Source organism: Pleurodeles waltl, chromosome 8 (genome assembly GCF_031143425.1).
Source record: "Pleurodeles waltl isolate 20211129_DDA chromosome 8, aPleWal1.hap1.20221129, whole genome shotgun sequence".
NCBI lineage: Eukaryota > Metazoa > Chordata > Amphibia > Caudata > Salamandridae > Pleurodeles > Pleurodeles waltl.
In genome coordinates, this window is record NC_090447.1 from 182,398,406 (window position 1) to 182,422,983 (window position 24,578).

The 24,578-nt window shown below is 43.9% G+C and overlaps 1 protein-coding gene across 2 annotated transcripts in view; it reads left to right on the forward strand.

Annotated features, from left to right (window-relative positions):
* The window catches only part of EVA1C (eva-1 homolog C), a 350,955-nt gene that overhangs the window by 307,450 nt on the left and 18,927 nt on the right, over positions 1-24,578 (forward strand). For both annotated transcript variants that reach the window (XM_069204028.1, XM_069204030.1), the window contains exon 6: positions 11,605-11,676. In XM_069204028.1, coding sequence (XP_069060129.1) covers positions 11,605-11,676 — 72 coding nt within the window. The remainder of the gene's footprint in view (positions 1-11,604; positions 11,677-24,578) is intronic.

Here is a 24,578-nt window from a genome sequence, read left to right on the forward strand (position 1 = left end):
CCAAGACAAGGACGTCTATACTGTCTAGATATTCTGTGATGCCGTCGAAAATTTTCTAATAATCTTTCTCTATAGAAGTCCCTATAGTAGTAGGCAAAGGTCTCTATAATGTCTTTGTCGGCGGACACCCTAGTCCCTTCCTGGGTCTCCACCTCCTGTATCCACCTAGTTTTCTTCTCCCTTCTCCCAAGCCATGCCAGGAGTTTTTTGGCTTTATCCCCAGTCTCAAACAACCTATGTTGGACCACCTGCAGTCAACTCTTAGCCTCCTTTTCTGGCGTCTCCCGATATTCAGTTCTCGCCAACTCCAGTTGTCGAAGTGTCAAGAGTGTCGGCGTTTGTTCTACATTTTCTTCTAGAACTAGGAGCTGATGTTCCATGTTACTCAGCTGTCCATTTTCTCTCCTTCTTTTCTGGGCTACTAAATTTTGAGCACTATCTCGAAGTACCATTTTATAAGCCTCAGACAGCACGACCGCTGAGCCAATTGACCCTGTATTTTCTTTAAAGTATAATTCAGTGTCTATCCGAAGCCCACATGCCACTTCACAGTCCTGTTGGTCCCAGGGTCATAGCCGCCACCCTCTGCGCCCCGTCATCCGTCTACCCAGACGCACCATCAGAGGAGAGTGATCCAACAGCCCTCTTGCTAGGTAGTCGGCTTGTTGTATGATGCCCACCTCTCCTACCGGGACAAAGATAAAGCCCAGTCGGGAGAACACCCTATGAGCCCCTGAAAAGTAGGAATATTTTCTGTCCGTGGGATGGGCCCTTCTCCACAGATCCGACAAGCCCAGTGCTGTAGCAAACTCGCACAGTGGGGTGGTGGGACCCAATGATCTCCCCATTCCTGATCTGTCCAGAGCTGCCTCCATCACATCATTGAAATCTCCTCACAAAACGTGGAGTAGGGAAGTAGTCTCTAACAGGATCTTTGCTAACTTCTCCAAGAGGGGGCCTGGAGTCTTGGTGGGGCATACGCACTCAGCAGCAAACCCTCCTGACTTACCCAGAACCCCTTCACTCCTACATATCTGCCCTCAGGGTCTGACCATTGGTGGGTGACATGGAAGGGGGGCGACCTATGAATCAAGATAGCCACTCCCCTGGATCCAAATGTATATCCTGCATGCACCAACATAACATAGGGGCCTCTACTCAGGAAATCACATTTCGTACCCCGGAGATGTGTCTCTTGAAGGAGTACTATATCCAATTGCTGCCTTTTTATTTATTGGGACACTAATCTGCGTTTAACCTTGTCTCCCAGTCCGTTCACATTCCAGGAGAGGACCGTAAAATCTTGCACACCTTCACAAGGTGTCTCTTAGTTTTTACTCATGGGGGGCATTTAAGACAACCACCCATATTTATGCAACCGTGCAGCTCCCAGGCCTCCAGGAATGTAAAGGGGGAGCACGAGAACCAACCTCCCTAAGAATAAAGTGCCCAACCACCTGTGTCTGTGGGTTAACTATGCAATGGAAGAACCCAAGGGGAACAAAACTTCCTAGAGTAGAAGAGAAAGAATCCGTATCCGCACTTCTATTTCTCTTCCGGATACTTGCACTGTGGTTCCCCTTTGAATCAGTTGTGTCTGTCCCCCTTTCCCCACCCGTCAACGGAGCCGCCACGGCGTGTCTCTACCACCTCTCTGTCATCGCCGTCCTCTGCGTCTTGGGAGAGACCACTTTTTGGGCCTCAATCCTTCTTTCTCTTGGGAAACTTCATCAGTCCTTCCTTGAGAGCTGGGGCCGTTCCTCCAGCCACCCCCAGGCCTCTTCCAGAGATTGGAAAAAGAAAGCTTTTGCCTGGAATAGGACCTTCAACTTGGGGGGAAAGAGGAGCATGTACTGGAGCTGGAGACCACAAAGCTTGGCTTTAACCAAGTCAAAAGTACAGCGTTGTTTCTGGACTTCTCTAGTATAGTCTGGGAAGACCAGGATCTTAGAATTTTCGTACCGGACCTCGCCCATTCTACGTACTTCCATTAGGATCATGTCCCAGTCTTGGTAGTTTAGAAAACGGGCAATCACCGGCCTAGGGGGTGCCCTAGGAGGAGGCCTCCCTCCCAGCGATCTGTGGGCACGTTCAATCACAAAACAAGTAGAGAATTTTTCGGGCAGGAGGACTCTTCATAGCCATGTATCCAAAAATCGCTTCATATTAGTCCCTTCAAGTCCCTCCGCAAAACCCACAAATCATAGATTATTTCACCGAGCTCGGTTTTCAGCATCCTCTAGCCGCCACACGATATCTTTGTTAAGGACTCTGGCTTCCGACATTTCTTTTCGCAAGTCTCTAACGGTGTCTTCCAGATCCGATATTTGCGTCTCCGCAGTCGTAACTCGTTCTGCCACGTTCCGGAGGACTTGTTGCAGCAGGAAGATCTTTGAGTGCACTTTGCCCAGTCACCCCTCCAGGGCCTTTCTGGATGCCTGGATCGCCGATAGGAGGGCGGCGTTGTCGGGGGCCACCAAGGGATCCGTCACCAGCGGCGGGGGAGTCACCACCTTGGTATACTGATCCATTTTGCCTTGTCGAGGCGGTTTAGGCTCCTTGTCTCTCGCCATTGGAGGACCATCCACTCACCACTTGTCAGGCAATATGCTGTGGTGCCCAGCCACTGGGAGAGACCTGGGTGAAGAGCTTCCAGGTCCCTCTGACCCCCCGGGTGTCCAGTTTCACCGTCTGGCAGCCGGGCTTTCCTTCTCCTTCCTCACCAAGGGGGAGAGCACCTCTCGTTCTGCAACTCTCGCGACCTTCTTGTGGTCCCGAGGCAGCTTTGGTCTCCCCACCGCTCTCTGGGCCTATTTACAAGCACCGGTTATCTCCTGGCAATTGAATAGATAGGGGGTCTTGCCTCCCATGCCCCTTCTCCTGTTCCTGCAGGCAGCGGGCCTCCGCCTCCCTTCGGCCCCGGTTTCTGCACCAAAGTCAGCCAAGAAGGTTGAGGGTGGGGGGGAGGGCCCCACGCCGCCTCAGCTCTCCTGCGAATTCCGCGGGGGACTGCCCTCCTCCCTCGTCATCCCAGTACTGACGCTCTGCGGGACGCTCCAGCGGCCGATGCACCGACCGGAGTTCCCTCGTCCCGGACTCTCCTCACCTCCGAGGCACTCCGTCTCCACTCAATCCCCTGCAGAGGGGAGTTCCCAAGGCCCCAGGCCTGGCCGCACAGCTCTCGCAGCTGCCCGGGAGCGCCTCGATCTCTCCGCAGCTTCTCGTCTTGCCGCGGTCGGCGACTCCTCGGAGGGGGGGTGATGGGTGGACGGGGGACACTTTCTCTGCCCCCGTGTGGTCCAGAGGGGTTAGGATGCAATTTGCAGGATTTTAGGCAGAGGCCTCTGCCGAGCTCTTCACAGAGCATACGTCTGCGGCGCCATCTTGGCTCCGCCCCCTCAAGAGAACTTATTAAGCCCACACATAAAAAGTATATATTATTGTCAGCTCTCTGCTGGTATCAAATCCTATTGTTGTATACTTCCAGTCAGTGGGAAAGGTCCTTACCACTGATATTTAGAACTGGCTCCATGTGCACCTTGCTATGCTTTCCATTGGTGTATTCTGGGAGGGATAGCCTCTCTCCTTGCCTTGTGATGACATCTCTCAATAGCCCTTATTACATTTTACTTTTTTTGCTAATTTTATGTTAAGTTCACAATGATATTTCTTTTACCAATTGTGAAAGCTAATAGTTGTCTATTATGACAACCCACTCTCATTTTTTTACAGACTCTTAAAAATGCAGTCACTTGTTTTTGTACGCTACACTAAAATATCATGAACAATAAGGAGACATAACACACTGCTTAAAAACTGCTGTGAGTCAAGAATTGTTCTAACACTCAGTATGACACAGGTTTCAAAGATAACAGATACAACATTTTCATGTTTCTCCACTTCTTACTGGTTGCTGACTTTCATGGAATAGCATTAGTTACACATTGTTTCCATGGCATTAGTTGTTACACAAGGATGCACAATTCTAAATAATATAAAAAAATTGTATGACTCGTTTATTAACGAAGTAAAAGTTTTTTGTTGGTGATGCACTGGCTGCCTTCTGTTAACGGCAGCTGAAGTGTTGCTACTGGCACATCTTATCTAATTGATTTACATAGTGCATCTTCTGCAGGAATCATAGACTCCCATTGTGCAGTCGAAAGAGGCCTTAGTGAATAAAGAAGTACTTATACAATTTTGTTGGAAAGTTAGAAACGTGCATAATAAAATTTTTGATGCTCATGGAAATATGAATAAGGGAAGCAGAGTTTGTATGGATTTGCCCAACAGAGTAGTTTGATGGATGTAACAGCACAGAAGAGTGGATAGTGCCTTTAGTGACTGATAATTAACAGGGTAATTACAATAGTACCTAAATGTATGTTTCATGATGAATGGGCCAGAACAAAATTGATGGAGAAAGACATCGACCATCGAGGTTATCAGGGTAAAAAGATTTACATTTTTGGTTATTTGTCTGCAGAAATAAACTTTTTATATTGTACGATTCATGGAACAGTGTACATAGCTGAGGACTGTCCGGCATTTCTTGGATGGGTCCATCAGTATGACCTTCAAATAATCAGGTGCCGGTGGTGGAGGAGACTACAATTGATAAAATAATTAATAGTACAAATGGAGTTTTCCAGGAAGGGCTTGGGGAGCTGAAAGGCTGTGTTCATGTAATTGTTGGAAAACCGAATTCCATACTTGTTCAGCACAAGTTGAAAAGGATACCGTTGGTTGTGCGTGATGAGGTATAGATAATGGTGAAGACACGGTGAATGAAGGGGCTATAGAACCAACAGAAACCTCAAGTTGTATCTCGCCTGTTGTTATTTCTGAAAAGGCTGTGGGGAAATTGAGGATGTATGTCCATCTATGCAGTATGAATCAGAACATCGTTTTTGACAATTTCCTATTGTGAAAAATGAAAGAGCTTGTTTTCCTCCTTAAATGGAGGAAATACTTCTCAAAGCTCGATCTTAAAAATGTTTACCATTATATTCAGCTCCATAAAGAGTTTTATGGTGTTTATAACCATAGAGAAGACTTTTCAATTCACAGTTGTGTGCTCAACTTATCTTTAGCTGTATGTGTTTCAAAAAATGAAGTCATGTATATTTAGGGGCATGGAAATTATTTTGTACTTTCAAGAAGAGATATTAGTGCAGTAGTGGCTGGTGTCAGGGAAAGGTTGTGGGGCAGTTGAGCAGGGGAGCAATATTTAAAAAAAAAAAGAACTTACCTGCTGCTCGTCGTTTGCTGTGTGTGCACAGACTGAGGCTCCCAGACTCCCCTACAGCCAATCCAGATGATGCCCTCATGCAGGTAATACCCATGAGAGCAGCATCGGGATTGGGCAGAGCAGGTTGGTTTTGTGCTCCCAGGGAGACTCGGAGCCTGTCTGTGCCTGCTGATGTTCTCCACACAGTAATGCAGCTGGGTTGGAGAGATGTCAATGCACATGTCGGTTGAAACCGACATGCGCACTGACAGCAGTGCCCACCACTCCTCCACCATTTTTCCTATGGTCCCGCCCCCAAGACTCTGCTGTTCTGGTTGCAGTGCATTTTCTAGTTTCAAATGGTGGCAGGAGGTAAACATGTGTGCCTTTGCCATTGAGACCATACCCCAAAGTCTTGGAGGAGTTCTCTGAATACTTTGACAGGTGCTGATGAAGGGACATATGTTTGTGCCACTTGGTAGATTACACAGAAAATTAATACATATGGCTTATGAGGGTCATCTAGGCCAAACTTTGACTAAAATGAGATTGAAAGCTGAGATTTGATGGCCAGGAATGGATGGAGATATATCAACATGGGTATAGCAATGTGTGGAATGTAGAGAAGGTGAGGCAAGATTGAGAGTGGGTTTGCAGTCTCGGCAGGAGAAGTGAGGGACCCAGGTATGGCTTGGCATAGTGAGTACATAGAGTCATTGGTCCATTGCCAGGTCTCAAGAGAGAGATGCGATTTGCATTGGTTCTAGTGGACCTACTTCCCAAAAGAATAGTGGTTACGTTTTTAAGACAAATAAATACACAACCCCCTATTGTTATGTTAAATGAAATATTTAAAGAGGAGCCATACCCTTCTGCACTAATAACTCACTTATTACTCAGTTAACATCGAACAATATGAAGGAGTATTTGTTTTCCCGTGAAAGTAGTCTCATATGCACAGCTATATACAACTCCCAAGTGAATCGTCAAAGAAGCAATCCAATTGGCTCCAGTCTGTTTGTGTTTTTTTTATTTATTGAAGACTGGGGTCTCACTTCCTGTTTTCCCTCCCTGTCCCACCTCTTACCCTTCAGTATAAGAGAGGCAGGTGTTATGTATTCCAGAGTTTCATGCTGTTTGATGTCACAAAAGCGTTTTTGTAAGGTAGAAGGGATGGCAGCAATCTGCTGCAGCACCCTCCAAGAAACACTTGAAAACATTTTAAATGGAAAAACGACCAGCAGGTAGAGAGGGGGGACAGAGTCTGTAGGAGTGAATCAACGTGGAGTGGGTGAAGGAATAAAAAGATAAATTAAGCTGGGTGAGGGAGGAGAGGAAAGGTAGCACATTAGAGAGAGAGCAACATGGGACTAAAAGGAGGGGAGAAGCACACAAAGGAGAGAAATAGAGCACGGGGCAGGTATTTAGTGAGCGGAGAAGCACACAAAAAAGGCAGCTGCAAAAATATATGCTCTCTCATGGAATGGTTAACCAAAAACCAAAGCCTAGTTGCCTAAAAGTGAGAAGTGGATGAATACTAGTCAGCTAACCAAAAGAGGTTATGTTCCAGGGGAGGGACAAATGCAAGATGGAACAAGGAAAACCACTGAAGCAAATACGATTGACAATAAAGGCAACCTATGGCTACCAGGTGGTAGGCTGTATGCCTACTGTCAGTTTTTGTTATTTCCATAATAGGTCTTTCACAACCAAATAGGTCGCACTGTCTGGTAGGCAAGACATAAATGAAAGGGAACATGTTTGAATTAATCTGACCCACTGTTGGATACTATGAGCAACACTCTATTTCATTGTATTTTTCTGCTCATTGTGCAGACAAGAACTAACCATATTCGAATCAGTCTTGGTCCTGTTGCACAAATATCAGTACAGCCTGAACTGGTATGTCCCATCTCCTCTAAACAAGTCCACAAGCAACCCTGGCATATTTCTCAGAATTACAGGGTTTCATAAGTGAGATGTAGTTGGATTTCCTTTGGCACATCATCCTACAGAGACATACAGCTATGCATACCTATGATGCTAGTCTTACTCACCTAGAAAAAAGTGATGCATGGTAATTCATAAAATAATGTTATCTTCCGGTCATTTCTTTAGGCAGCATTTAATGCCATTCCATCAATTTGCCAAACACCAGTGTCAATGGTGAGAGAGAGACTCGAAGGCAACATCTGTCTTGCCCCCCCCCCTCCAAATGGAACAGTGCAGGCTAAAATGTTAGACCATGTCCTCTATGAATAGAAGCACAAGGAACCAACCTCTAGGCACAGCAAGGAAGGGGACAGCATCTGGGTAAATTAATCAGTAGCTGTCTCCTTTAGCCCTCCATACTCAGGCAGTGCATCTCTTCCTTTAGCTCTACCCCCCCACCCCCCTCATGACCACTTGGTCTGCATCCTCCATCCCTTATTCTCCTCTAATCTTGTTATCGTCCAACTTTGTTAGTTCTCTAAGTTACCTTTTTTGCTCTGAGTTATTTGTAAATTGCCTAAATGTCCCTAACTATATATAGGCACTTTGCATAGGGCGACACAGCTGAAAACAAACCTTGATATATTGGCTTGAGATGATAGTTCCAAACTAAATTATTGCTCAGTGTCCCAGTATTTGACAATATCTGGTTGGATGTTTAATTCTGCTGTGACATTGTTCAATGGACAGCCCCTTCAAACAAGATTGTAAATCCTTACAAGATGGAAACACCAGAGAATCCTTTTTAATGGTCAGTGCCTCTTCCTTACTTGGCTCATTCCTTAGTTTTTCTTTAGAAGTTGGAACAGATAGACTGTCTAACATGCTCCTGCCTCTGCCACCGGTTATGATTTAGCAATTCTACGTGTTGGCAAATTTGCCATATATAGATGAGTTTTGGAACTGTACTTCACAACCAATGAACCAAAATATGCTGCGCTTTTATGTGCAATCTCTTTAAAAATTAACTAAGATATGAATTCGCGGTATGCACCTTTAATGGCAAACGATGAAAACATGGTATTAATTTGTAAAATTGTCACATTCGTATGCATTTTAGAAATGCATAACACAGTTATGTTTCTGTTCATGTTATTAGATTCCTTCATTATACTTCCTTCCGTCTGTCCTGTGATTCATAGGCCTTCTTGCCATTTAAAATGACCTAACCTTATCAGCTCCCTGTTATCCGCATCGTGTTTACTTCCTTCCCGCGTCCAGCCACGACCTACCCTTCCTCGGCCTCCTATTAAAGCATTATTGAATGTTCTCTGGGAAACAGCGGCAGAGCTGAAAGAAAACAGGACTCTGAAATCTGAAAATCGTTATTTTGTTCAGATTTTATTTTGGAGGATCCAAGAGTACAAAATATGCTGCTGGAAGAAATAGTTCTCATTGTTCCGAAGTGCAGCAACTTGAATGGCACCGTTTGGAATCATCTTTTTGTAATTCCTCCATGTTTATCTGATCATAATAACGTCACTCTTTCACCGTAGGCCACTGTGATGAACATTACAGGTAAAAACATACATAACCATATATAAACTAATTACACAAAGTAGTTAGGTTGGGACTTCACGTACACAAACGCGGCTCATCCTATTTGTCTGAGTGTCCCTGCTCCCCTGACTGTCCAACCAAGGCACCCCGCTATCTAAAGGATCCATCAAGGTGCATCAAGTCAGGATAGGTCTCAGAACCCAAGCTGACATCCTCAAGCAAAGCAACATTCTGAGCTAATTGTTGGTGACTCTTAGCAGAGTAGGACTGGACAAAGAAAACTGTCTATTTCTTTCTTAATGCTAAAAGGTCCCTTTAAGTACAAACTTCTATGTACCATTTTGTTCCAGTCAGTCAAAGTCAAATCATACTTTATTTCGACCATAAGTTGTAAATGTTTACACATAAAACAGTAGAAAAAGAAAGTGCATTCATTATCTTTGTGCTTTGCAAAGCACCACACTGGCTTAAAATAGAATTTAAAATAAAAATAGCTTCTCTAAGTCCCTAGTCACTGGAAGTAAAAAGTCAATCATAGGTCATGGCCTACAATATTCCACCATTATTCCCGGTACATAACTTAGCTCTTAGGTGCCAAGGTTTCTAACACATCTGCATCACAATGTTAAAATAGTACAAGTATTTAAGATCCGACAAAACAATAAAAAGTGATTACAGATTAAAATTTTCCTAGATAATGCCATCATCAAAGTAAAAGCAAATAGTCCGACCCAGGATCTAAAGTACTGGGATAGTGTTTTAAAGTGATACAATTTCATAAAAATTTAAATAACATACTTTGGCAAAAAGAGCCTGCTACCTGCACAATCATATAAACAAAGAAAGTGGAGGACAGGCTTTGCAAAAAAAAACCACACTTAGTTTAAGCACGATCGAATCATTAGAGACACGTGCACAGCGTGACAGAAAGCATATATCATAACTTAAAACAGCTTTCAGATTCATGTTAAAATGACACAGATACTAAACAAGTGCATAAAAATAACACTTTACAGCTAACACTGGTGATAAAATGACAGACACACAGGATGGTTACCCATATACTGTCTAAAAGAACTCTGTTCCAAAGCCCTGTCCAAACCACAAGTTTAAATAATTCTTTACCCGTAATACAGGCTAAACACTGTGACCTGGTACTGTGATAGCCCTATGGCGAATGGACCAAACTGCTGACAAGTATTTAGTAACTGCATTTACTACCAGTGTGGACGGGTCATGTTTGCAAATTCTGTGAGCATTGGCATGGTCATGTGAAAACAGAGCCTTGCACAACGGAATAATAATTTTTTCCCTGGGACTTTTATATAGGGGACAGAAAAAGAGCACATGTTCGGTTGACTCCACACATAAATTGCAATTTTTGCATTTATTGGCCTCAGAGCTATTCTGCGACCACCGGACAGTAAAAATATTAACTGGTAAAATACTGTATCTAAACTGAAGGAATAAAGTGCGAACACGTGCATGTATTGGCAGGTCAAGGAATTGCTCAGGCCATGGCTCCTGTTTAACGAGCAAAAATTCTGATGTTAGATGGCCCACCCCATTACTATGAAGGATCTGCTTGTCGGCCTTCTCCCAATATCTCAGTTTGACCAGTGAAATAGCGTTAGCTGGGATCGACTCAGGCCTCTCCCAAAATTGGGGGAAACCCAAGTCATCCCAGAATAATTTCATCTCCCTCAGCCAACTGACCTTTTTCCAGCTAATTTGATTCCTTATAAGGTCTTTAATTGCCTTGCAGAAAGGTTCCAGTTCCTCTGTCCTCCAAAGACGGATACAATATAAGAGGGGCCTCAAACCTGCAACATCTTTAATGCTATTCATCCCGAGTTATAATCTAAGGGGGATCATCGGGGTACCCTTACCCATCCTGGCTATATGTCTGATAAAATCGTTCTCTTTAATTTGTAAGACACCCAACTGTCTTTGAAAGCCCCATAGCTCTGCACCATACAGTGAAGCACCCCAGATCTGAACTTTGTAGATTTCTACAATGGGGTTTAATGGGGGGCTAACTACAGCTCTGGCTTTGCATCCCAGAGCTCCTCCTCTTTGGCATATGATGTGCGCTCCTTTTCTGATATGTGCATTCCATCTACCCAAGTCCATCAGCCTGAGCCCCAAATAATCAAACTCGTTGACCCTTTCCAATGGAATAGAATTCATTAATATACTAGCTTTCACTTTCTTCTTTCGCGAACTACAGACCATAAACTTGGTGTTCCCGACATTGACCTCTAGACTAAAGTCTCTGCAAAATAAACAGAATTGGTCAACCAGATTTTGCAATCCCAAGGGTGATTTTGCCAAGATGATAGTATCATTCACCTAAAGCAACCCTAGGATTTTCTGGCCTGCCAACCTAGGTGAGTCGTTATTACAGTTTGTTAAATACTTAATACAGTTATTTATATATAAAAGAAAGAGGGTGGGGGCAAGGACACAGCCTTGCCTTACTCCTCTCTCAATGATAACTGGTCTGTTAATTCGCCATCCTTGCCACTCCTAATTTGGGCAAAAGTGCCTTCATGAAGTCGGACAATAAGGTTCAGAAGGCCTTTAGGGACTCCAGTCAGTCGTTTTGAAAGCATTAGGATTCAAATAGCAAAGGAAAAAATGGTCTGTACAGTATTCAAAACATGCACTGCAGTATTCCAAAAGCAAAGCGCTTCCAATGCTCAGAGGCATCGGTCTTTAATGAAAAATATTTGCATTATTTTCACGTTCCTAAAGGAGGGGTTGGGGTTGTAAAACATGAATGATTTAAGTGAAGTTCAGTGTGACTTTCCTGATTTCAATAACATGAAGACCAATTCTTTTTAATTAACAAAGTCATATTTTGTCTTTTCTTCTTTTAGTTCCAAAAATCATACTTACAGCTGTTGATCCAAAGATTTCTATTACAAGTCCTTCCCCAAAACAGAACGAAGGTGAGCATGTTTGTTGGTTACTTGTGCCATGTATGAACCTAGCCATCACAGCAAAGCAGGTTAGGAGCCAAACCTTTCTCTACAAAAATAGTTTTTTATCTGACTTTTGGGGAATTTAGGGATGGGGTGTACTGCATCTGTGTCTCTGTCACGCACACATCAATTTGAGTGAAGACCAGACTATTAATCTGCACACAGCGCTCTGCTGTACACTGAGAAAGTTCATGTTTATCCTTCCTCATAAGCGAGATCAGCCTGGAAAGAGCATCTGCTTTCTATAGGAGTGAGCTCTCTGCTGTCTGCTTTCATCCTAACCAGGTCTTTCCAGTGATCACTTAGCAGAATGGTCACACAGGAATGATGGGTCAGGTCTACTGTGTCCGAGACACACTACCCGTGATAATACACCTACCTCTTCCTTCGTTGGCAACAAATTGTAATCAGTCTATGATTGTGGTGAGTGTTTCAGGGGTTCTGATGTTACATTGCGGATGTGTGAGCGGAGGCGTGAAAATTGTAGTGGAATCAGACAGCGAAGTAGAACTACGGGAAGAGATTGAGTCTCTCGATTGGAGTTCCTGGAGGGAAAGAAAGAAGTTCTCAAAATATTTACTGTCTTTAGGACCTTTTGGTTCACTGTGTACTCTTCAGCAGATGACAGGATGCACAAGTTACCATTAAGCACACAGGAATATGCAGAGTTCCTTTATGTGGTGTCACTGTCTCTCACCACAGTAAGAAAGGACCATTTAAAATCTGTAATAGAGTAAGATTGTGGGTCAAACACTGGATCACTATTGTTAGACTCTTGATTTGGTCAGTACCAGTGGCACAAATCCAATGTTCTAATTTTCTCTTTACTCCTGCTTTTACTTCTGTTTTTTACTTCTGTTTATTTTTCTGTCTTTTTTATTTCATTTTGCTTTTCTTTCCTCTTGTCTCTTTCTCTCCCCCTTCACTCTCCCTGCATTTTCCTGCACTGCTACTGTCACTGTGGCCCCCTCCGCCCCTCCCTGTGAATCGCTTTCCTCTCCTCCAGCCTCCCAGCTGACCGGACCCCCAGCCTTTCTCCCCTTCTTAAAGGCGCCTGCTGCATGGCCGTGCAATGGACAGGCACAACAGGTGCACCGCTGCTGGTGTGCAAGCCGGTCTGCGCCAATCTGCACCTGGACCGTGCCAAGTGCCATGGACCCTGGTCCTCACTCCATCCGCCGGTTCAACTTCAACACACTATGCACCCTCAGCCCGGAAAGATTCTCAGCCTGCCACCTAGCCACCCGAGGAACACTCATGGACCTTTTTCATGCCGCGTATGATCCCGCACTCTTCAACGACCACCACACGATCCCGAACCAAGCACAGACAGCTACCTTAAGTGCATACTCCTCAACACACGCCCCCTCGTCAAGCACGTAGTAGAAGTCTGGGACCTCTTCAACTCAAGTAACCCTGACGTCGCCTTCCTCATGGAGATGTGGATCACCCCCACCTCAGCCCCGGACATCGCCATGGTCATCCCGGACTTCCCGAAAATCATCCACAAGGACATAGCCAACCGGCCTGGAGGAAGCATTGACATAGTCTACAAGAACACCTTTTGCCTGACAACCACCAACGAGTCACAGTCTCAGCTAACCTATGAACACCTACACCTCCAGATTCAGATCAACCCCAACTTCTCCCTCCATGACACACTCATCTACAGCCCGCCCAGACCCCAACCTCAGTTTCTGCGAAGACATCACCGAACTCATTGCCCCCAAATCGCTCACCTCCTCCGACTACATCCTACTCAGCAACCTCAAATTCCACCTTGATATCCACAATAACCCTGTTGCATAGGCTCTCATTATTCTAATGAGACTACTGGATTTGGGTGGCAGAATCACTCACTCTGTGGGGGACCGAGTCCGAATCCACTCCAGGTGACACCTGTCGGGCTATTCTGAAATTTTTCCCGGCTAACTAGCAGTGCCTCATCTCCGCCCAAGAGCAGAGATGATTGAGCAATCGAGCGCATGACACAAATGACTTCTCAGGGAAATCGTGGTCACTCAGATCTCATCCGTTCCTTTCAAATACATTAGTCTCACATATGCAAGGACTATCAGAGGCAAAATATAGTTCAATAAGGTTTTATTGAAGTAACTGCATTTTAGATAATAAAGCATGAAATGCAATAACTAGGACGATCAAGCATGACAGGATTAAAAATGTGACAAGGATAGTAAAGCATAAAAATAACGCTACCATATTGTCACTACGATCATTAAGAATAGCTCCTACCTAGGCTATGTTAGAGCACAGCTTGTTAAGCTCTGATTCTGCCCTTCAGGTTCCCCTGGGAAGACATCATCCCTCATACCTGAGCAAGAGGCCTGTAGTCTACATAAGCAGCAAAGCACTCAGCAATCAGCATATAGTCGTGGTCATCTGGCTGGAATCTCTCTAACGTACATGGGTCAAAGTAGTGTTTTTATAATAAAACAGCTAATGTTCCAAGAGAGGATCTCCACATAAGAGTGTGCATGTTTCTGTGAACATTAGAGACAAAGGGGGTTATTCCAACTTTGGAGGAGGTGGTAATCCGTCCCAAATGTGACGGATTTACCACCAGCCGTATTACGAGTTCCATAGGATATAATGGACTCGTAATATGGCTGGTTGTATATCCGTCACTTTACCGTCTCTTTTGGGACGGATTACCACTTCCTCCAAAGTTGGAATAACCCCCAAAGTGTACCACATTTGCCAGCAACCTATTTTACTGCAGCCTTGAGAAAAACAAAGAGGGAAAGAAATGTTTTGTTTAAGAACGCAGTGTTGGCCTAGGCAAAAAACAGCTTGATAGAGAAAATAAAACAAGACCGCAAATGTGGCTATTGAGAAAATAATAAAAACGAAGCTGAATAAAATATGTCTAGGTTAAAGTGCACAGCGGCAGGCCTAGTTTGCTAAAATAACGTGTATGAATCTATAACCTTAAATGGCTACACAAGAACCACAACACCACAAACCTCTTGGACAACCTTGCAACACTCGAGCTCAGACATCTTGTCAACATCCCCACCCACAGAGCCGGACACATCCTTGACCCAGTCTTCTCAGCTGGGAACAACATCACCATCTCTGACACCTCTGAACACCATTCGACCGACCAAAAATGGGTCCACTTTACCTTCATGAAGAACACTGAATGCCACTATGCCCCCACCCACTGGCAGACACTGGGGCAAAGTTACAGAAGCACAACTCAGTCAGCGCTCTCAGCCACTCCCCCCCACTGGACGCAGCAGATGCTAATGAAACTGCACGTAATATACATTGCTGGTTATCAGAATGCACCAACAGTGTAGCCCCCCTCAGGGAACCAGCAGAAAACCAACATAGCAAAACACCTAAATGGTTCACAGCAGATCTACAAGAGTCCATACGCTCTTGCAGATGACTGGAACGGAAATGGAGGAACAGCATAGCCTACAAGTATACAGTCACCACGCACCACCAAAACATCAGAGGTGCCAAAAAACCTGCCATTCAAGAACGCCTCAGCACCAGCACTTACAACAGCAAAGAGCTCTTTGCCATCGTCAAAGAGTTCACAAACCCCAGGACAGACACCTCATCCATCTCTCCCTCCCATGACCTCTCCGATGACCTTGCCACATTCTTCCACCGAAAAATCCAGGACATTTACGAAGGCTTCAAGAATCATAACCCACCCGCACCCACAAATACCACCACGGACCCAGCACCACACCAGATCCTGAACTGCTGGTCCCCCGATCACCAAAGAGGACACCAAAAAATTCATGAACTCGATCCACTCGGTAGCACCCTCGGATCCGTGCCCTCATCACATCTTCAACCCGGCCAGTGTCACCATGGCACCTGAGCTCCTTTGAACTATCAAACGATTCTTCAAGACTGCCACCTTCCCACCAGACTGGAAGCATGCCGAGATTACCCCGTAACTCAAGAAACCCACCACCAACCCAAGGGATCTGGCCCCACTAGCTAAGACACGGGCTAAACATCATCTCCTACGAGGACGATATCCAACTGGTCCTCTCCCTGTCCAACGACCCTGTAAAGGCAAAGAGAAATTTCCACAATGGGATGACAGCAGTTGCCACCTGGATGGAAGCCAGCTGCCTCAAACTCAACTCGGACAAGACAGAGATCCTCGTAATCAGCTCCACTCCTTCTGCCTGGAACGACTCCTGGGGGCCCTATCGCACTGGGAAACGCCCCTGCTCCCTCTCTATCCATGAGAAGAGAATTAGCTACAACTAATGCTCACTGTTGTCTACAATATAAAACAACCAAACAATCAAGATAACAGAAATACGAAAAAATGATATTTATTACATATGTATGTACAACAACATGAAAAACGCAATAATCAAAGTTAGATATATAAATATTTACATATTCACAAAGAAGGACACACACACTCATATATAGTGAATAGACAGAGACCAAAAATTACACAAGACAGGACACAAAAGATAATAGAAACATAACATTGACAAAGGAAAATCCAAATTTTACAAGATAAAATAAAATATAAATTGAATATACACTTTCTCTTTCTAAAGCCTTAATAATATTCAAACAAATGACATGTTATAACTCAAAACAATATAGCGTCTCCACCTAATTCATAAAGAGAGGTTGATTACTTGGACCTTAAAGTTCATAATCCATCAAAATTCATAATCCATTGTAACAACTGTAGGAACTAAGCCTAGGCTATCTTGATTGTTTGGTTGTTTTATATTGTAGACAACAGTGAGCATTAGTTGTAGCTCATTCTCTTCTCTTGTATTCAAGTATTTCCCTGGATGGGCTACGTATTATACCAGGGACCCTCGATAGTCTTCTCCCTCTCTATCCATGACCCGCTAAGTCAACACCGCCTCATCGTCATGCTTCCACACCCTCCGACTCCTTCGAAAGATCTTCAAGTGGATCCCCTCTGACATGAGGAAGACAGTCACTGACATACTAGTCACTAGAAAACTGGACTACGGTAACGCACTCCATGCCAGCATCACCAAGAAACTGCAATCAAGACTTCAAAGAATCCAGAATGCAGCAGCCAGACTCATCCTGGACATCCCCGACACAGCCACATCTCCTCCCTCCTCAGAGATCTACACTGGCTCCCACTCAGCAAGCACATCACATACAAACTCCTGATCCATACCTACAAGGCACTACACAACATAGAACCAGCATACTTTAACCACCACCTCATCTTCTACGTACCAAACAGACAACTCTGTTCTTCCCAGCTCGCCCTCGCAGCAGTACCCAAGATCTGGAAAAGCACAGCTGGAGGAATATCTTTCTCCTACCTCGCTGCCCGGACATGGAACACGCTACCTCTCAAACTCAGACAGACCGCATCACTGAAGCAGTTCAGGAAGGACCTCAAGACCTGGCTCTTCGATTGCGCAGCACACCCGCAAACAGCGCCTTGAGACCCTACGAGTGATTAGCCTTGCTTTAGAAATTCCTGACTGAATTGAATTGAATAATTCCTTCTCCATATTCCTTCATTCGTTGCTTCTTGTGAACATCGTTTCCACACCTTTCATCATGTTCTTGGGCACCCCCAGATGCCATTTCAGGAATTTGTGTTCCTATTTTACCCCTTATTCAAGCAAGAATTCAGAGGGAACTTGGTGGTCATGCTGTATGGGGTTCTCAATAGACTCTTAATATCTGGCTTTGAATGCAACCTCTGATTAATTGTGCTATTTTATAACTTTTCTTCTGTAGTGGATCCTATTTAGTTTAATGGGAATCAGGAGTTTAGCTTAGCCTTCTGACATGCAAGCCTGTGCACCCGTCGCACAGTGACTTTTAAGCTACTTAGCTTGCTCCGTTTTAGCACATTTATTTAATTATTTCTTCCAAGGTGGCTGTTATGTTTATAGTTAGGAAAATGTTTTATTTTCACATTATCAGTGCCACTCTGTAAAGGCATCACTATCAGCGTCAAAGATAAATGCGTAGGTATTCACATCATGTACTTTCGCAACTTTCGTGTGACAGTCACATAATGCACCTTTTCAGGGAATTGTTTATATAATTGCTGCCTCAAGCATGCCTTCTTATCTATTGTTTGGGAACATACCTGCATCCGGGGTCTTACAAGATCTGTATAAATACAGCTCACACAGATAAGATTATCAGAGGGATTCCTACCAGATGCGATCAAAGCTCTCCATGTTACATGTGCCTTGATGCAGACCCAGCCTTCATGTCCCCATGGAGTCTGATCTAGAGACATCATTCCAACGTAACAAGGGTTGGGGGCTCTTCTCATGGACATGGTACTGGCAGATTAGGTTTAACACACCTAGCTCTCTTTAGGTTAGAGATTAGGTTCATGATGCTAGGGCATTAGGGTTTATTTCACACCTGCTTTACATTATATGTTATATGCAAGATAGTGGGGGTCTTCCTTTTTTCATTACTCGATTTTACAATTCTGTTTCTTGCATTGTTCATTATCCTAATTATTGCAGCCCATGCAATTTACAGTAGATTGCAGCCTTGTTAATAAAACTTATTGGAATCTTCACTGCATCTCTTTTATTGCCTGTGTGTGACTGAGACATGTTGCTCAGGTGAGAAAAGGGTAATCTCCGTTTACCCACGACTCCCCTGAGATGCTGCACTCTTGAGCCCATGTGTAAAGGCTGCCACAAATCACCTTTGACCATTTGAGTTTTTGGTTAAGTGCTGCTTGTGAGCCTGGAGGGTTGGACCGACAGTTGCGACTTGTTGTAGGATTGGCCCAGTCACCTATAAACAAAAGTGCTGTCATCCCTAAACCAGCAAACTACTACACTTCTAAGTGGCTAGTATAGGTTCAACCATTCCATGTGCTTGTGGCTATCATGGTGTCTTCCATTTAACGGCGACCAATTGTACACTTCAGGACAAACAGAATACCATATGTCACCAAGATCCAGTTCATTGTCACAGTGACAGCCCCTGACGTGGCACTGAATACAGGTACAACTTGAGGAAACTTGAAATATCTGTCCATGATCCCCAACAGGTGCTGGGCAGACAGAGTCAATTGCTATATTTTTCTATTCACATTCATGTATGTGGGCCCTTTCAAGATGCTCCAAAGCTGTGTTGTTTGCTCAAACTCTGGCATATGTGTCAGTGCAAGCATCTTGTCAACCAAGAGATCAAGGAATAGAAATCATATCGTTTGACAAAGCAGTCTCTTAGTGGCAGCAATGCTTATGTGGCTCTAATGGGCAGTAATGGGCCAGGTCCACAAAGTTCTTTCTGAGGCCAGAGGGATGATATCGCAATTCTTTCACAAAAGTCGACCCTTACAACGAAGATCTCAGAGTCATTTGAGATCACATTCACAATGTTATTAAGTGATGTCAAAACCTCTCCAGCTCGGCGAATCAATTATTCAGTCAACACATTGAGTGTGTGATCTGCACATATGCTGGGAATAATGCCGCCCTTGCTTATTTTGTCAGGCCTGATCAGTTTATAAATATATTAATGCAATTTAGGTTCTTGATGATTTACCTCTCAGTAGTAAGCAGGAGAAAAGGTTATCAGTATTGTTCCAAGATGGTACTTTTGAAGACGTGCCCGACTTTTCAGTTCTCTGCAGCAGCACTGCTTTTAGTTTCACAAATATGATGATGAGGGCCTGGTGGTCGGTAACCGCAATGAATTTCCATAGAGTTTCTATAAACAAAAATTGTAATTGTTGTTCATCCAAACAACTGACAGGTGTGATGAGAGTTTGATTGGCATAGATCAGTGGTTCCCAACATTTTGACTTCAGTGTACCCCCATTTTATCATTACTAGAGCCCGGGGACCCCCACTGAATCATTACTGGAATCCGGGGACCCCTAAGTGACTCATTATTGAAAGCTGGGGACCAAATCTGTTAATAATATTTAATTTTCTAAGCAGTCACGGACCCCCAGAGGAGACTTTGCGGACCCCCAGGAGTCCCCGGACCACAGGTTGGCATAGATAATGACTTTTTCAGGAGCTCCGTATTCGTAATTGCATTGTTCTCGGATAGCATCAACTATATTTTTAGTTGAAAGTAGGCAATGTTGTTCGCATCTGAAATGCATGAGCATAAGTCATCAATACATGGTTGTTAGTGCAAGGACTAATGAAAATCATACCCTTGTTTTTGTCAGTTGCCTTATCAGTGCACTGATCCTTTCAGAGTTTTGTAGCTATCCATGCTAAGAAATAAAGAGATGGCGTAAACACCTGCGGCAAAGGGAGCTGAGGTGAGCACTTCTGTCTCCTCGTGATCCAGCCTCATGGGTCATGGGAGAACATGTGGCTGTCGAACTTCAGTGCTGCAACATTAAATCCAAATTGTCCTTGTTGTTCCTGTTGAGTCTTGCAAAAACACCAGTATATCATAACTGTTATTCAGATACTTTTGAACACGTTGAATTTTCTTACATATATATTCCTGAAACACTTCAGCAACGGACGATATGCACAAAATGTTTTTGTACCAGAAGAGACCCGTACGTGTGATAAATGTGGTGACATATCTTGATATTGTTTCCAGCTAACGCTGATGGCAGCCCTTGTTCAACTCCACTTTCGAGAATACTTGTGCTCCATTAAGCTGGTGGACTATGTCCGGAATGTTAGGAGCTAGGTGATGCGCCCTATGTATGGCCACGCTGGGCTCTTGCATGTCCACAAAAATACAAATTTGTCCATCGAACTGCCTCTTAAGCGTTGGAACAGGGAGAAAAATCCATGGTGTCAGACCTGTCACCGAAGCAGCGATGTTTTATTGAAGAAGTCTGTTGATTTCTGCTTGTGCTGTTTTTTAATGTTAAAAGGGACGCCTTTAACACGTGGCAGCAAATACATCTGACCTTCATTTTCCATGGCCTTAAAACAGTTTTTGGAAATGCTTCAAACATCAAATTATTCAGAAGTTGCAATGAGAGGATAGAGTACCTGCAGTAGCCATAATATTACTACCGAATGAAAACTTATCTCTCTTTTTCAGCAGACTCTAGGCTGTAGGCATATACCTTCACTTGAACAAGCTGAACCACAATGCCACTTGGCAGCTTATCAAACTATGTCCATCATGGCAGTAACAGATACCCCAGTGTGAACCAGGAATGGACTTTCTGTGTCACCAATGTTAATGCCCAGAAAAGGGTCTGTGATATCATTCTCTGTGATCTGAACAGCAATGTTTCTGTTACATTGTTGTGACATTCTAGAGTGTTTAAAATGTATTTCCTTATCTCTTAGAGGAACCAGCAAGAGCAGTGTATGTAGTCTGACCTGTCAAGTGGAGCGACTAGTGGACTTTCCTGAAGTGGCCTTTCATACCAAAGGCACTGCAGTCATTTCTAAGTGCCAGGAAATCACTTCTGTGCAACTATATTTCTTCCCTGCCTTACTAGTAAATAAACACTTGCACCCAGCACACATTGTTACATTTATTCTCAGCATGCCTGCTGTGTCCACCGCCTTAGCGTGAATACTTGTAGAGTGATCTGCCTGCACTGTGCGGTTTAATCCTGAAAGATGACGATTTCCAACCAGTAATGATTTAGGACTTCAGAGCCTGTTTTGTTATCAGACTCACTGCTCTTCATTCATACTTTCACAAGGGACTTAACATACAGAAATACAAGCAAACCTTAAAAACCCTAAAATTAGTGCCACAGTCTCAGCCTTTCCTTTACTACGGAAGCCTACCAATGGTAGAAAAACTATGTAGAACTAACACCACCTGCAGGGATATCGCTGCACAATCACATTGCTGGTGGCGTGGCTACAGGTCTTCTACTCTGTTATAGTGAGCATGAGTCGTGTCCCTCAGTGGATCAGCGTTTGTTCAAATATATAAAAGACCATCTCTATGACCTTTTTGGGAGAAACTCTTAAGGTCAGCATCTCTATCTGTAAGGCCAGTAGCTGGCAGTCCTGCCCACAGCAGTTCTTCATCATTTACTATGCCACCTTTGATATATTTATTTCACTCTCCACCTGGGAGGCACCTTAGAGATTGACATTGTTACCCTTACTCTTCAATACATATGTCCAGCTATTGGTTAAACTGAAATACTTTTTAATTTTCACAATTGCACTGATGATACACAACTCATTCTTAGACTCTCTCCTTTTCGCTTTGATAGATAGAAGTAATTATACAATTTATTTCCACAAAATAGACTTCAGATTACATATGAAACTTAGCTGTGACTTTCAACTCGCCGTACTCCCACAAGTTGCTGAGCTGATTTGTGGTCCTGCAACAAATTATTCACTAAAATGACTTGACCTTGATCTTCCCCAAAAACACACCGGCAGAACGCTGCCACACACTGTAAAGCTAACTTGCTTTAAAACCCATGTGTTCAACACTGGACCTATTTCTCTTCTCGCCAGTTGGAAACATTGAGTCTACAGCATTATCCTGTTCCATTTGCACCCATAGATGGACCAGGCAGACCTTCCTCAAATTCTCACTCATTGTCCCATCAGTTCCCTGAGGTCCTCTTCTACCTCCTCCCTAAGACACCAGTGTAAGCAATTATGATAGCAACTTACAAATGTTCTCAAAACTTTGGAATTTCTGCCCTCTATCTTTAACATAAATAACTCTGTCTGACAATCACCTTCAGATGAGCCATCAAATCTCTGTTATTCTTATTTATGGCACTCCATGCTGATTACTCCTGTTTAGTTGTCCAGCTCTGTACTCGGTGCCGATCACTTGGCCTCAAACCATTCTTAGGACTTGGGTTGAGGGTTTCTTAAACAGAGATTCTCCATGATGGAGGGTTCACATGACTGTCCTGTGGCCTAGATAAGTACGAGTGATGTTTTTTGATGATGAGTGTTTTCCTCTCTGTGGTATTCCATAGTAGGGGTCAGTCTTGAGACATCCCATACCTAACCAAGTTATATGTCGAGGGTTGTCCCTGCCTCGTAAGAAAGTGAGTATTGGACCCTTGAAGGTCATTATTTACCTGGTGGAGTAATCTGATGCTCTTCCATAAAGGATATGTAGGTCTGCATTAGATTAGGAAATAATACAGAGTTGAGGCAGCCAGTTCCTGCATTTCCTTATACCTAATTCCTGGTCGGCTCAATCTGTGTGCGTTTTTAATTTGATTCAACGAGAAACAACCACCACACATCAAAGGGTAAACAACAGGGTATACAAGTAATTTGTCTATAACTGTGGATCAGTTAGCTTTGTAGGGGATGCAGCTTATGCCTTGCATACCTAACCCTAACAGCTTTAAGATGCTTCATTTGCTGGGTATGAGTGAGGAGAACTGCACATAGAGTGACAACTATTAAGTAAAATTACAGAATGAGAGTAAGGGTTAAAACATGTAACCACATAGACAATCTTTAAGGAAGGAATTAAAAACAAGTGGGCAGACTTTTGTCAACTATTCAGAGGAATTCTAAATGTATTGGAAAAAAGAAAATATTTCAGTAGCAGGGTAGGGTACAGTTACTACAGGCCTATGGACTTCATTACCAGCAGTATGGAATGTGCAGTCATATGTATACAGATAGGAGTGGGTGAGGTGACCTGTACATCAAACATATGTTTGCTTGTATTAAAATAAGCGTCAACTTAGCTTTTTGTTTTCTTGGGCATAAAAAGGGTTGATTCTAAGTATTTATAATATGACACATAAAATATGTCACTTTTTAAATATATAGGGGGTCCTTTTGAGTTTGGCAGGTGGAAAAGCCTGCCTGCTATACTCCCACAGTCAGGATGATGCCAGTGCAGCCGCCTTCCCGTGGGCCCCATTACAAGTTCCCCGCTAGGTCAGCAGGTGGGAAACTGTGTTTCTGCCCGCTGGCCCAGCGGGGAACAGCACACAACATTGGCGATGTTGCGGTGTGTAGGTTGCAACAGCACCCGTCGCACTTTTCACACTATGGGGCTCTCCATGGGGGCCCCTGCATCGCCCATGCCAAGTGCATGGGCAGTGCAGGGACTTCCATGGGACCCCTGCCTGCTGTCTTGCCCTGGCAGGTTAGGACCGCCAGCACCGCCAGTCCCTCTAGTGGAGGGAAACTGGCGGTGCTGGCGGTCCGACCTTGGCCGAACCGCCATGGTCATAATATGGCTGTCTGACCGCCACCAGAACGGTCGGACTACCACTTTGGCAGCAGTCAGACCGCCACCACTGCCCTGGCAGTCAGAAGACCGCTAGAGTCGTAATTAGGGACATAATCTGTGTATTAACGTATTCTACTACAGGTTAATCTTTCACAGTTTTTGAGTTCTTGTTTAATTCACCACGTTTTACAATGCCTGACTCAGTGAGTTTTAGGTGATGTCATTTGACTACCCACCAACAATTAATGACTTGAACACAGACACCTCTCACACTTCTAGTAGATTGTTGAAGGATTTTATTTTAGTTTATTTCATCCTTGAAGCTATTTTCAAATGACTCAGTGGAGGCATGTACCTCTCAACATTTACAGTACAATTTCCTTGTGTACAGAACTAGAATGCAAGTGAGAGTTTTCACATCTCTGAATAAAGCAAAATAATGTATAATATCAGCCATTCACTTGACACACTATTTCCCTGCTTCCCTGAATTTCTTAAATGCTTGAAGTCAACACTATTCATTTCCTATTCAATTTTTTCTCAAACACAAAGAACCATATTTACTAAAGACCCTGCGTCACACAAGGCAACAGCGTAAGGCAACAAAAGCCCTTAACTGGGATTTACTAAGCCATGCAAAGCCACTTTGCTGCCACTGCATGGTTCAGTAAATTCACGGTAATGCAAGGCAGCGTATTTCGCTGACATTCGTTCCCTTGGTACAGGGAGGCATT